This window comes from Notolepis coatsorum (assembly GCF_963971535.1).
Source record: "Notolepis coatsorum genome assembly, chromosome: 3".
Taxonomy (NCBI): domain Eukaryota; kingdom Metazoa; phylum Chordata; class Actinopteri; order Aulopiformes; family Paralepididae; genus Notolepis; species Notolepis coatsorum.
Window position 1 is genome coordinate 87412736 of NC_140167.1, and position 14869 is coordinate 87427604.

Genomic DNA, 14869 nt, shown 5'->3' on the forward strand with positions numbered 1-14869 from the left:
GCGGAGGAGATAAAACAGGTGGAAAAAGCGCTTCGGAAGAAAATACAAGACATCGAAAAGGAAGCAAGGGAGAGGCGGCTCGAGACCGAACGCTACTACCGTAGAAATAATATCCGTATTGTGGGATTGGATGAATCAGTCAATTGCACAGACGACTTATTTCCAACTGTGTTAGCAGGAATTCTAGGTACACATATCCTACCCACAGCACCGTTAGTGGACCAATGTTACAGAGTCGGTACACGAGACCAAAAAGTCAACGGGACGAGGGTTATCATTGCTACTCTGCGCAAGACAGAAATAAGAGATGCGATCATCAGAGGGGCACGCAATCAATGGGGGAAACTGAAATATGGTGACAAACCAGTGTTTTTCTACGAGGATCTATGCAAGGAGGCCATTGCTCTACGTGTCCCCTATAAAGATGTGCTGCAGAGATTATACAAGAGAAATCTTAAGCCAAGCCTTCGGTACCCGGCCCTTCTATCCATCTTGGGGGAAGATGGTAATAGGCTCGGATTACACTCGCCTAAAGATGCCGATGAATACATGAAGCAACATGAAACTGGTTCCCCGGGGCCGGTCGCAACATAGGCTCGAATCAGAAGATAAGCCTAATCATCTCTCTCTTTTTCTCAATTTTTTTACTCTTTGTATTTTATTATTTTTATTAGAATGACTTTACCACGGCTCAACAAAAGCAACAGCTGATATGCATGTTGGCAACACTGAGGCACAAAGTGTTTAATACGGATCGATAGGCATTATATTTATAGACTTCTGGTCTCTGAGGAGGCAATAATCCAATATTGACATTGGGAACACTGGAATATTCTGGACTCTTCTCTCGACTACTCGGGGCACAATGGAATATGCTGGAAAACACTAGTAGGTCATAACTCCTGGGCAGGAAGATCATTCTGGAACATAACAGCAGTGTTTACGAATTTACAAGGGTATTCTTCAACCTTCTAGAATATACTGCACTCATACAATAATAATGAAGGCCTGTAACTTTAACATCCGGTATGTATAAGCATATGATCCAGTGACGGAAGTTCAATAAGGTTTTAAAAAACATCAGCCACATCTAAAGGTATAAGCATGACAAGGTTATTCTAATATTTTAAACAATTACTCCACTGCTTTAGGGATTTGCATAATTTAGCTCTAATTTTTTTTTTTTCTTTTTTTTTTCTCTGAGTTTTATTTTAATTCTCACTTTTTTTTATGGTGTTAGTATTTTTCTCCACTCTTTTCTTTTTTCTGATGGTTCCAACATAAGTTAGTAGAAGGTTCAAATGAATATATCAATGAAGGTATATTTTTCATTTTTCACACTATTGTTATTACATTAATGGGAAGGCGCAAGACCAAAAGTGACATTCTATTGAATTAGAATGAAAGTTTTAGATCCTATGGCAATTAGCATAGGAAGATTAGGGTTAGAAAGCTCATTTTGGGCAACCCGGTGGCTTAAGGGAGGGAGTCATACGCGTAGGATGTGTCTATGGAACACAGGCCTGTACGACTCTCGGAGGGAGGGGGAAATAGGGGATTATTATTTGTATATATGTATGTTCTTAAGCTCGGCTCTCAACGGGACCTCAATAGTTGGATGTATATCTATTGTAGCTTCACACTCCAGAAGCATTACCAACAACTACACAACAACATGTATAGATTATGGCTAGTTTGAATATAATGATCTGGAACACTGGGGGAATAAATAATGAAGTAACAATTTATGTTCACATGGCTAATAGATTTGATATTATAGTGTATTTTTGATTAATTAGTAATAGTTATTTCAACAGTATTATAGCATTATTCAGAATGGCTAGCTGACCACAGTTTGGCTTGACCTTGGCAAACCTGATTGACACACTAGTGTTGTCAAAAATATCGAAGTATCGATACATATCGATACTGAATATTTAAAACGGCTTCAATACTCATTTCCCGAAGTACCGATACTTTCTGCAGTATCGGTACCAGCTGGCTTGCTCCCGCAAGTTGTTGACAGACAGACGCGCTGCCAGAGCCTTGCCCTTCCGCCTCCTCCTCCTCCTCGCTCAGAGCAACAGACACAAGCTGCTGCAGCCTCCTCGTTGGAAACGGGGTAGTTGTGTCGAGTTCATGCGTGTACTGGTGTAGTGGGCTCGGCTTGAGGTTACTCCGTTTCCATGAAGTAATAGGTGGCCAGCTAGCTAGCATTAAGCTAACGGAGGAACGACAGCTAACGTTAGCTAATAATAGCGTTGTTTACAAACTGAAGACAGGGCTGCGCTGCCCGGCTGTGAGGGGGAGGAGGAAGAGAGAGAGAGAGAGAGATTTCTCCGGAGCTATGCTCGGAGCATTTATTAACGCAATGTTGTTGAAAATGTAACGTTAATAAATGCTCCGAGCATAGCTCCGGAGAAATCTCTCTCTCTCGCTCTCTCTCTCGCTCGCTCTCTCTCTCTCACTCTCTCTCTCTCTCTCTCTCTCGCTCGCTCTCTGGTCATAACTAGAAAGGTGCGCTCAGTAGACCTAAAATCTCCAGCAGCCACTCTCTCTTTCTCTCTCTCTCTCTCTGATCTAAAGATACACAAAGGGTTTTAAAAGTGTATTTATCTTCTCGTATAGTACCAGAGAGAAGCTGAGGAGAATCAACCAGCAACAAAAGCAAAATTTGTTAAAAAAAAATATATATATATATATATTATAATAAAAAAAAATTTATTATAATTATTTTTTTTTGGTATTGAAAGTATCGAAAGTATCGATACTTTTCAAGGTATTGTATCGAAGTCAAAATTCCAGTATCGTGACAACACTAACACACACACACACACACTCTATCTCACCCCCACCCAGGAACCCGTTTTGTTGCTAACCTGATGACCGAGAGAGGCACACAATAGATGCATACACACACACCCACACCCACACCCTATCTCATCCCCACCCAGGAGCCAGAATGAGTGAATTACCATGTTAATATCTTGAACGAAAGTCAGCCTTTGTGATCAAATAAATGTATTGTCATTATGCTATGTGGACCAGTCGACACCAGTACCATGTACAGGGGTCGAAAGTGTTTAAATACTGAGCAGCCTCGACATTAGACACACACGACAGGACAAGCTGTGTGTCAGAGAGATTCTTTGTATCCTGTGATATTGCTGTATTTCTACCGCTGGTGCCCTGCTGAATAAATCAACTGAGAACCTGAAGCCATTGACTTTCAACTTGTATCCAGCGTCTACTTTCTTGCTCTGAAATTGGTCATTCCATAACTGTTGTTTACAAAGTCACAGCTGATTTGTAACCTCATTAATCAACACAAACGCAAAAGCGTGCTCACACTGATGAAAAAAGAACAGGTTGACGTGGCTCTGCTAAGCGAAACGCACATTTTAGAGAAAGACATAGATACGTTAGCGGACAACACATATCATAACATTAGCCACTCTTCCTATGGAACGAGAACTCGTGGAGTTGCCATAGTCATTAGACGGAAGTTGAATATTGAATTGAAGGGAGTATGGTCTGATGCAGATGGTCAGATAACTATAGCTAAGATTGTACACAAGAACAGGAAAATAGGGTTGGTAGCGGTATACGCCCCAAATTTGTATGAAGTTAGTTTCTTCACTACACTTATCAGAGCAATGTTAGACCTTCCCGAATACTCATTTATAATTGGTGTGGATTTTAATGCCATTTGGAATCCAAGGATGGACAAATCTTACCCCTCCTTTTCCAACGAACAAAAAAATTCATCCAATGCATTAAAGGATTGGTCGAAGATTACAGGTGTAAATGACTTATGGCGATCACTCAACCCCACGACCCGGAAGTACTCTTGTCGATCTGCGAGACATAACACATTATCCAGAATAGATTATGTTTTTGCATCCCCGAGACTATTTGATAACTATGATGTCGAAATGATACCCAATGCATTATCAGATCACTGTTATTTACTCCTAAAAGGAACATTTGGTATACTATCATCCCGAGCCCCAAGATGGCGATTTAACTCGATGCTGCTTAATAACAAGGAATTCATTACACAAATCAAAGAAGCTCTTACAGTATTCCTACGGATGAACGCGAACTTGGTGCAGGACCCCAGAATATTATGGATGTCGGTAAAGGGAATGATCAAGGATTTCACTGATAGCTTTTCCTCCAAAATACGCAAGAATCGATGCTCAAAACTGGCTGAACTGGAAACGCTTTATTCAACGTTATTTAATTATTTACAATACAACAACTCGGTTCGACTGGAAACTCAAGTTAATGTACTAAAAAAAGAGATTAACGCCATATACAGACAACAATCTGAAATACAAATACGTAGCGCAAGACAACAGCAGTACTCTCAAGGTTCCAAACTAAGTCACCTATTAGCTATGTGATTAAGAGTTAACGCAAAATTTGCAGATATAACTACCATTAAAGCACAACAAGGACTTGTTACAGACCCTAAAAAAATAAATGCGACATTCAAAGAATTCTACTCCAACTTGTATAAATCAGAAACGACCTTCGATCAAAACAAAATGGACACATATCTTAATCAAATTAACCTCCCTAAACTTTCAGAGGATGACGCTAAACAGTTAGAAACACCGATCACACTAGAGGAACTCAAGAAGGCCATATCCGAAATGCAAAGTGGTAAGGCTCCTGGAAGAGACGGTATCCCACCAGAAATGTACCTCTCTTGTTGGGACATAATTGGACCCTTATTACTAAATATGATTTTATACTCGGTCAAGGAGGGGAACTTCCATAAGAACGACAATATTGCACTCATAACAGTCCTCCTTAAAAAAGACAAAGACCCCACCGAGTGCGGTAGTTATAGACCCTTAAGCCTCCTCGGAACCGATATCAAACTGTACTCTAAGGTATTAGCCATCAGACTACAAAAGCATATGACGTCTTTAGTTCATCCGGACCAAACTGGCTTCATAAGAGGCAGCTTGATCACTGATAACATAAGACGATTACTACACGTACTAGATGCTAACAAGGACGACACCACACCTAAGGCGATGCTGTCCCTGGATGCAATGAAAGCTTTTGACAGGTTGGAATGGTCGTATCTATGGGCAGTATTAGAAAGGAGGAAAAGGTTTCATTGATATGATTAAAGTATTATACAAAGACCCATCGGCCATGATTACAACAGGTATAATCACCTCTGGAATCTTTCCGGTATCACGCTCATCTAGACAGGGTTGCCCTCTTAGTCCCGGACTATTCGATCTATCATTAGAACCTTTAGCACAATATATAAGACAATCCCAATCCATAGAACCAATCGTAATCAAGGGCACACAACATAAAATTAGTTTATATGCGGACGACGTAATACTGTTCATGCAAAACCCCAACACCACATTGCCTCATCTGCTCAAGTTGATTGAGGACTTTGGAGATTTATCGGGATTTAAGATAAATTGGCCGAAGTCGGCTTTCCTTCCACTTAACGCCCCTGCAAAAGAAAATATAACCCTCCCAGAAGAGATACCTATGGTAAAACACTTTAGATTTTTGGGAGTTGAAATATTCCCTACCATAAGCCAAACGGTGAAGCACAATTACATAAAAATCCAAAACAAAATCAAAGACGACCTTGACAGGTGGTCAAAACTTAAAAACTATCAATAGTTAAGATGGACGTCCTACCTAGAATCAACTTCTTCAGCTCAATGCTACCGTTACCCCCTCCAGAGGGTTACTGGAAAAAATTACACTCCTCCACATACACATTTATTTGGAATAACAAACCACCACGTATAAAAAGATCCACCGCACAGAGAAACAAAGCAGACGGTGGTATGGCATTTCCAGATTTTTTCCACTATTTTAAGGCGTACACTTTAAGACCACTGACAACATGGTTCGATCCCCAAGCACTAGTATCCTGGAGAAATGTAGAAGAAAATATAGTAGCTCCACATAGACTGAAGGACATAGCATACACCAAATTATCAATTAAGCAATGCGAACGGAAATTTGGCCCCATAATTACTCATGCGATCCGGATATGGCTGTGAAACACAAAAGAAATATTCTAACCCACATAAATGGCATAATCATACTCCCTTATTCAATAACAATGCACTCTTGATTGGAAAACGACCTATAAGATTCCCTATATGGGAAAAGCAAGGCATACACTCATTAGGAGATGTTTTCAACAAACAGGGTTTTTGTAGTTATGATGAAATACACAAAAAAAATTATCTCACCGATTCCACATATTATTTTTACGCACAGTTATTGTTATGTTTGAAGGCTCACAGTGTTCCATTAAGGATACCAATTGTACACCACAGATACCACAAATTCTTCTATGAAAGAGAGACATCGAGAGGTTTTGTTTCAGATTTTTATCATCAATTACTAACGTCCTCGTATGAAACCCTCCACCTAGACTCAGTCTGGAGGAGGGATATACCAGACCTGGAAAAAGATTTTGATTGGCAAGAAGCCTGGGCAAATGTTTGATTTACATCAAGGAACCCGGACCATCAACAAATCAATCTTAACTATATTCACAGGACATACTTGACTTCTATAAGACTGAACAGAATGGGTCTACACCCCTCTGTATTACTGCTGAATGATGTTTTTGAGTGTGCAGTACATCCACAGCTAAAGAGATTGGTTTCATCGGGTATCACAGTGGCTAAAAAGATGATAGCATCACGATGGTTTCAACCGGAAAAAATTTGCCGGAAGGTCTGGATTCTTACATATCTCGATGTGATTTATCAAGAAATATCTACAGCAAGAATTTTGGGTCTCAATGAATCCAAAATGACAATGTGGTTAGAAGTGGTGGAGAGAATAAAAGCTAGCATATAATGGTAGTATCTGGTTAGGAGCGAGGGATAATGGATGGATTATCCAAATGGGGGGTCCGGGAGGGGGGGGGGGGGGGGGGGGGGGGTACGAGCTAGAGCATATGTGTGTAGGGTATTATATATCAGGTATTAGGGGTATATCCTGTATAAGACATTTAACTAATTGGTGATTTCATTGGATGTGCACTGTTAATTAATGCTTGTATATCTTATCGTGTGTTGTCATGTTTGTTTATATGTTTGTTTAAAAAATTATAAAAAAAATTAAATACAAAAAAAAAGAGTGATACAGATATAAAGACTATGTTAGTAAGTCATACTGGCCGGCAGCGTAAGAGTGGTAGGTAATAAATGGTATGAATAAATATATATTTATATGGTATATACGTGTGATTTTTTTCCCGTAGCCTGCTGCCTATGTTTGCGGAGACGCACTCTGATTGGCCACTGACGTTTCTGGTCATGTGATTGATTGATTGAATGTGCGCCAATCGTGTGACGCCTGTTTCTATCACGGTTAAGCTTAGGCACTCTTTCGAAGTTGGTTAAGGTTAGAGTTTGTCTTAGAGCAGGGCAATAGAACACCAGCCCTGATTCCAAACTATAACCTTAACCAACTTCGAAAGAGTTGCCTAAGCTTAACCAGTGATAAACTAGGCGTTAGGTAGTTTGCAGGCTGTTAGAGCCGGAAATAGGCGCAGAAAAAGACTTCACGCAATTGGCGCACATGTCACATGACCAGAAACGTCAATCAGAGAGCGTCTCCGCAAACATAGGCTACGGGGAAAAAAATCACGCGGTATATACAGCATTATTGTACATACTATCATGGGTTATATAAGATATATCCAGACAGATATGGATTGATTGATTGATTGATTGATTGAAAACTTTATTAACAGATTGCAGAATGGGTACAGTACAGTACAGCTCAATACATACAATTGTTAAGGGGATGCAGACCAGAGAAAGACTTTCGTCTTGTTTACATCAGGGTCCCCCATTTTCAATTCATCATAACATATAAAGACATACACGACATACAGATAGACAGTACTGCTACATCTATACATTTATGACATATCAGATTTGCAAATACAGTACTGTTTGTGATACAAAAAGAGTCCAGAAAAGAGAGTATATATTTGACGTAGAAACTGTACATTGGAGGGGGGGGGGGGGGGGGTAAATATATAAATGTGTATATCGTTTTGTGATGATGTCATGGCAGAACATTATAGAACCTTAGTTCTGCCCGAAATTCTGGAACGTTCGTGATGATGTCATAGTAGAACATGCTGGAACATTGGTGATGATGTCATAGTAGTACCTTCTAGAACCTCTAACATTCTTATTTAAGCAGTGGCAGTTCCTGCCACCGGCATTCTGTTTAGCTTTCTAGTAATGTATTGTATCTTGTAGTTGTGCTGATGAATATTAAAGGAGTTACCTTCGACTTCAGGACATCGCCTCAGACTCCCGTCTCTCAGCGCCACAGTCAGTGGCGTAACTTTGTTCCTAGCGGTGGGGGGGGGACATATTAGAGGACGTGGTCAGTGACGTCGCAGGGGGGGGGGGTAGGTTTTTTTTTCTTCTAATACCAGGTGTGCAATACGCATTTTCCCAGGCGGTGGCGCCTCTTGTAAGAGGTGGTCATCGTGGAGCCAGGGCTTGTCCAGCTGCACGTCCGCTAATTTAATATAATGATACTAGTGACATTTTTTTAACTCTGTCAAAATAAACTAGCTGCATAGGCATAATAAACTGTAAGCGACATATACATGTTTGCACTGTCTTTTTTCTATTATAAAGTGCCTTTCGAGACTCGGGTGCATAACACATCAGATCAGTCATTTGATTGTAATGCAGGTGCTCGCATTATAAATCGAATGTATTATTATTATTATAACATGAACAGATCAGTAGGGTGGTCATTTGATTTCCGGCACCTCGGCGGGTGTATTAGAAATCGAATGTATTATTATTATTATAACATATAAACAGATCAGTAGGGTGGGCATTTGATTTGTAGCACCTCGGCGGGTGTATTATATATCGAATGTATTAGTATTATTAAAACACAACTCACCATAATGCAGCCCTGCCCATTGTTTCGGATCCTCCAAAATCCCAACTTTGAAACATGTCCTTGTCAAATGTCCACTCTCGTTGAATGCAAGAACGCTACGACGGGGACGTCTCTAAATGTCGTGCCTTTATTTTTCAATATTCACTAGTATTCGGACAACAGCCGCACACTTCCAAATCGCTTACCTTACCTGTCGGGTCTGCTCGAGTCAAGGGTCCAGGACTCCTGCGTTAGAATGGGCGACAGGCAGCTCTCCACTTCCCTCTGCAATTCGTTCCCTGCATACATCGCAGAGACGCCGACATGCAAAAGGTATTCGACCACCCTCCCGGGGGCTCGGATAGTTCTTGTAACTGCCTCCGTGTTCAAGTTTAAGTTAAGTATGATGTCATAGTCCGGCTGGCTTGTTCGCCATCCGCCAGGGAAACCGCAGATATATATTCCTTTACTGCGAATTGAGAACGTCCCAAAAACGATTCCAGGCCGCTATTTCTTTACCAACGGATTTCCAGTTCCGCGTTGACGCTTCCAGGCCGCGTCTATTCGAATCCCAACTGGTTCATGCGTCGGCTACACGCTGCTTTAATAACACTGCATTATCGAGACAGCGCCCCTATGACTTTGAGGATCTGGCAATGAATTCCAAGAGTAGGGTAAATCTGCAATGCCGCGTCGCGTCACCGTTTATTATCATGTAACATTGTTTTTGGACGGTAAAAATGTGCGGGGGACAATAACTGCCTTCTGAAAACATGCAGGGGACATGTCCCCCGTGTCCCCCCCTATAATTACGCCCCTGACCACAGTGTGTTGTTATTGAAACAAAGGCTACCAGCATGGAGCTGAACGATCCTAACCTTCAAACCCTGACTGAGTTCATGAGGAAAACATTGGATCCAGATCCCTCGGTGAGACGTCCAGCTGAAAAGTTTCTCGAGTCTGTTGAAGGAAACCATAACTACCCCATATTACTTCTCACTTTGCTGGAGAAGTTCAAGTTTCTTTAATAGTTGTCATACAGAAGTACAGAATACTTTTATACAAAATGCTTCTTACTGTTACGCTCCAGAGACTGTGCAAGACAAGATAAGTATGAAATAAAATAATAATAAAAAAAAAAAAATGAGGTCACAGTGTTCAGTATAGACATATGTACAATGTTCGATGCAGAATAGACGTAACTGAGTTACCATATAATATACAATACTGTGCAGTGTACTAATATACAATACTATATAGTGCAAGGCAGAAATGGGATGAGGTGCAATTTAGGTACAATTTACAGTAGGTGTACGAGTTGTAGTGCAAATCCTTTATCAATAAATATAAAGTGTGTTTGTGTGATCTAAAGTGTGGAGAGTGGGTGCTGCAGTGTGTTGTTTGTTTAAGTGAGTGTGTGCGTGTGGGTGTGTGTGCTGTGTGCATTTGATGGTTGTTGCATAGTGTTTATTGTTCGTTTAGCAGCCTGATGGCCTGGGGATAGAAGCTTCTTCTGAGTCTTTCTGTGCTCGCCTTAAGACTCCGGTATCGCTTGCCTGACCGCAGCAGTTCAAAGAGGCAGTTGTTCGGGTGGCTCGAGTCCTTAATAATTCTCGTAGCCTTCCCCTTGCACCGCTTGTTGTAAATGTTCTGGAGGGTGGGAAGCCCCCCTCCAATTGTGCGTTCGGCTGAACGTGTCACTCTTTGTAGTCTGCTACGGTCTTGTGCAGTGCTATTCCCAAACCAGGAGGTGATGTTGCCAGTCAGGATGCTCTCTATTGTACATGAGTAGAAGTTCCTAAGGATCTTCTGACTGACTTGGAACTTCCTTAGGCGCCTGAGGAAGTAGAGGCGTTGTCGTGCCTTCTTAACAACACTGTCAATGTGTGTGGTCCATGTCAAATCCTCGGATATGTGGGCTCCGAGGTACTTGAAACTGTTCACTCTCTCAACCGGTGCCCCGTCGATGCTGAGGGGGCTGTAGTCCTTGACCCCCGACCTCCTGAAGTCCACAATCATCTCTTTTGTTTTGCTGACGTTCAGGGAGAGGCAGTTCTCCTGACACCACTGTGACAGGTTCTCTACCTCTTCCAGGTAGGCCCTTTCGTCGTTGGCAGAGATCAGGCCCACCACTACTGTGTCATCAGCAAATTGATTGATTGATTGAATGATGGTGTTGTTGTTCCGCTGTGCTACGCAGTCATGTGTGTACAGGGAGTAGAGGAGGGGGCTCAGAACACAGCCCTGGGGGGCCCCTATGTTGAGCGTGATGGATGAGGAGGTGCAGTTGCCTGCTCTTACCACCTGGGGTCTGCCCGTCAGGAAGTCCAAGACCCACTGGCAGAGGTCATAGTTCAAGCCCAGGTCCCTGAGCTTGGCTATGAGTTTGGAGGGGACTATGGTATTGAATGCTGAGCTGTAGTCGATGAACAGCATTCTCACATAGTTCCCCTGCCTCTTGTCCAGGTGTGATGCTGCTGTGTGCAGCACATGGGCTATGGCGTCCTCCGTGGACCTGTTGGGGCGATATGCAAATTGCAGAGGGTCCAGGTTGATGGGGAGGGAGGAACAGATGTAGCCCTTCACTAGCTTCTCAAAGCACTTCATGGCTATGGAGGTGAGGGCTACAGGGCGGTAGTCGTTGAGGCAAGCGGGCGTAGATTTTTTGGGTACAGGGATGATGGTGGACTTCTTCAGACAGGTGGGGATGACAGCCTGTTCCAAGGACAGGTTGAAGATGTCAGTGAATACCGGGGCCAGTTGGTCGGCACAGACTTTTAGGACGCGGCCGGGGATGCCGTCCGGTCCTGCTGCCTTCCTGATATTCACTTTTTTAAAGATCCGTCTCACCTCATGCTCTGTTACCCTGAACACTGAGTCTCCATCAGCAGACCCCCCCCCCCCCCCCCCATTGCCGTGGTTTGTAGGCTGGTGTTTTTATTCACAGCCTCAAACCTCGCATTACATTCAGGACAATGTAATCCGGGTCTGTGCTGCAGTCACATTCAAGAATTACATCAAGAGGAATTGGCGCATAGTTGAAGATGAACCAAATAAAATGTCTGATCCAGACCGAACGACAATCAAAGCCAACATTGTGAATCTGATGTTAAGCAGCCCAGGACAGATTAAAAAACAGTTGAGTGATGCCATCAGTATCATTGGAAGAGAAGATTTCCCTCAGAAGTGGCCTGACCTCCTGACTGAGATGGTGACCCGATTCCAGAGTGGAGACTTCCATATCATCGACGGAGTGCTTCGGACTGCACACTCCCTCTTCAAGAGGTATCGTATGAGTTCAAGTCAAATGAGCTGTGGTTGGAAATCAAACTGGTCCTGGACACTTTTGCTCTACCTCTGACGGAACTGTTCAAGGCCACCATTGAGTTGTGTCAGACTCATGCTACAGACATCAATGCCTTGAAGGTCCTCTTCTCCTCTCTCACACTCATCTCCAAGCTCTTCTATAGTCTTAACTTCCAGGACCTTCCAGAGTTCTTCGAAGACAACATGGAAACCTGGATGTCCAATTTCCACAACCTACTCACTTTGGATAATAAACTCTTACAAATGAATGACGAGGAAGAGGCGGGCCTCCTGGAGCTTCTGAAGTCTCAGATCTGTGACAATGCTGCTCTGTATGCTCAGAAGTACGACGAGGAATTCCAACCATATCTGCCTCATTTTGGCACCGCTATCTGGAACCTCCTGGTGTCCACTGGCCAGGAGGTCAAGTATGACCTGCTTGTAAGCAATGCCATCCAATTCCTGGCGTCTGTGTGTGAAAGGCCTCACTGCAAGCACATGTTTGAAGACCAGAACACGCTCACTAGCATATGCGAGAAGGTCATCGTACCCAACATGGAGTTCAGAAGTGCAGATGAGGAGGCCTTTGAAGATAACTCTGAGGAATATATCCGAAGGGACCTTGAAGGATCAGACATCGACACTCGTCGCAGGGCAGCATGTGACCTGGTGAGAGGCTTGTGTAAATTCTTCGAGGCCCCCGTCACAGCGATCTTCTCTGGCTACGTCAACTCCATGCTGACGGAGTATGCCAAGAACCCAGGGGTGAATTGGAAGCACAAAGATGCTGCCATCTACCTGGTCACTTCTCTGGCATCCAAAGCCCAGACACAAAAGCATGGCATAACACAAGCCAACGAGTTGGTAAATCTCCCAGAATTCTTCATCAACCACATTCTCACAGACCTGAAATCCCCTAATGTCAATGAGTTCCCAGTGCTGAAGGCAGATGCCATCAAGTATGTCATGATCTTCAGAAGTCAGCTCCCCAAAGAGCAGCTGCTGCAGGCCATATCCCTCTGCTGATAGCCCACCTGCAGGCAGAGAGCACAGTGGAACACACCTACGCTGCCCATGCCCTGGAAAGACTGTTCACCATGATTGACCCAACAACCCCACACTTATCACTGCAGCAGAGCTCGGTCCCGTCACTGAACAGCTGCTCAACAACTTATTCAAGTCCCTGGCTCTTCCTGGCTCCTCGGAGAATGAATATATCATGAAAGCTATTATGCGCAGCTTCTCCCTGCTGCAGGATGCCATTGTTCCCTACATTCCCACTCTGATCGGCCAGCTCACTCACAAACTGCTCGCCGTCAGCAAGAACCCCAGCAAGCCGCACTTTAACCACTACCTGTTTGAGTCCATGTGCCTGTCTATCCGGATTACCTGCAAGGCCAACCCCACTACGGTCAGCAGCTTTGAAGAGGCCCTCTTCCCCGTCTTCACAGAGATCCTTCAGAGCGATGTTCAGGAATTTGTGCCGTACGTGTTCCAGGTGATGTCCCTCCTCCTGGAGATCCACTCCAACTCCATCCCCTCCTCATACATGGCTCTGTTCCCCCACCTGCTGCAGCCTGTGCTGTGGGAGCGCACCGGCAACATCCCCCCTCTGGTGCGCCTGCTCCAGGCCTACTTGGAGAAGGGGAGCACCACCATTGCCGGCTCTGCCGCAGATAAAATACCTGGCTTGCTCGGAGTCTTCCAAAAGCTCATTGCCTCCAAGGCCAATGACCACCAAGGTTTCTATCTTCTCAACAGCATCGTAGAGCACATGCCCACTGAATCCATCATACAGTACAGGAAACAGATCTTCATCCTGCTCTTACAGAGGCTAAGTTCCAAAACCACCAAGTTCATCAAGAGTTTCCTGGTGTTTATCAATCTATTTGGTGTCAAGTATGGAGCTATTGCACTTCAGGAGATTTTTGACAGCATCCAGCCAAAGATGTTTGGCATGGTGCTGGAGAAGATAGTCATTCCAGAGGTCCAGAAGGTGTCTGGCCCAGTGGAGAAGAAGATCTGTGCTGTGGGAATCACCAAAGTCCTGACTGAATGCCCTGCCATGATGGACACAGAATACACCAAACTCTGGACTCCTTTGCTGCAGGCCCTCATCGGCCTCTTTGAGTCGCCGGAAGATGACAGCATCCCGGATGATGAACACTTCATTGACATCGAGGACACGCCTGGTTACCAGACGGCTTTCTCCCAACTGGCCGGGAAGAAAGAACATGACCCCATTGGAGAAGCTGTTGGCAACCCTAAGATCCTGCTGGCCCAGTCCCTCTACAAGCTCTCCACCGCCTGTCCAGGATGGGTTCCCTCAATGCTGAGCACCAGTCTGAACGCAGAGGCCCTCCAGTTTCTGGAGGGTTACCTGCAGGCAGCCACCGTACAGTTGGTGTAAACATTAAGAGCGTCGACCTAATTAGACCCATTCTGTTGCCCCCGGGCCGCACTAAAGACCTTGTTGTGACTGAAGGAATTAAAGACTTGGCAGATTTGGTTTGACTTTGTGGCAGATAAAATGGAAACGTCGTGAATATGGGTATTCTGCTTGGATTTGAGATGTTCTCTGACATGGATTTTTTAAAGGTTTATTTTGCTTTCTTTTTTACAT

General features: G+C 43.7%; 1 protein-coding gene across 1 annotated transcript; it reads left to right on the forward strand.

Annotated features, from left to right (window-relative positions):
* Positions 1–11998: 11998 nt before the first annotated feature.
* Positions 11999–14656, forward strand: LOC311225896 (exportin-2-like; the record flags this gene model as incomplete). Its single annotated transcript, XM_084311287.1, is given in 4 exon segments — positions 11999–12230; positions 12233–13257; positions 13260–13350; positions 13353–14656. Coding segments are annotated over 4 exon segments (2652 nt in total).
* Positions 14657–14869: the final 213 nt, after the last annotated feature.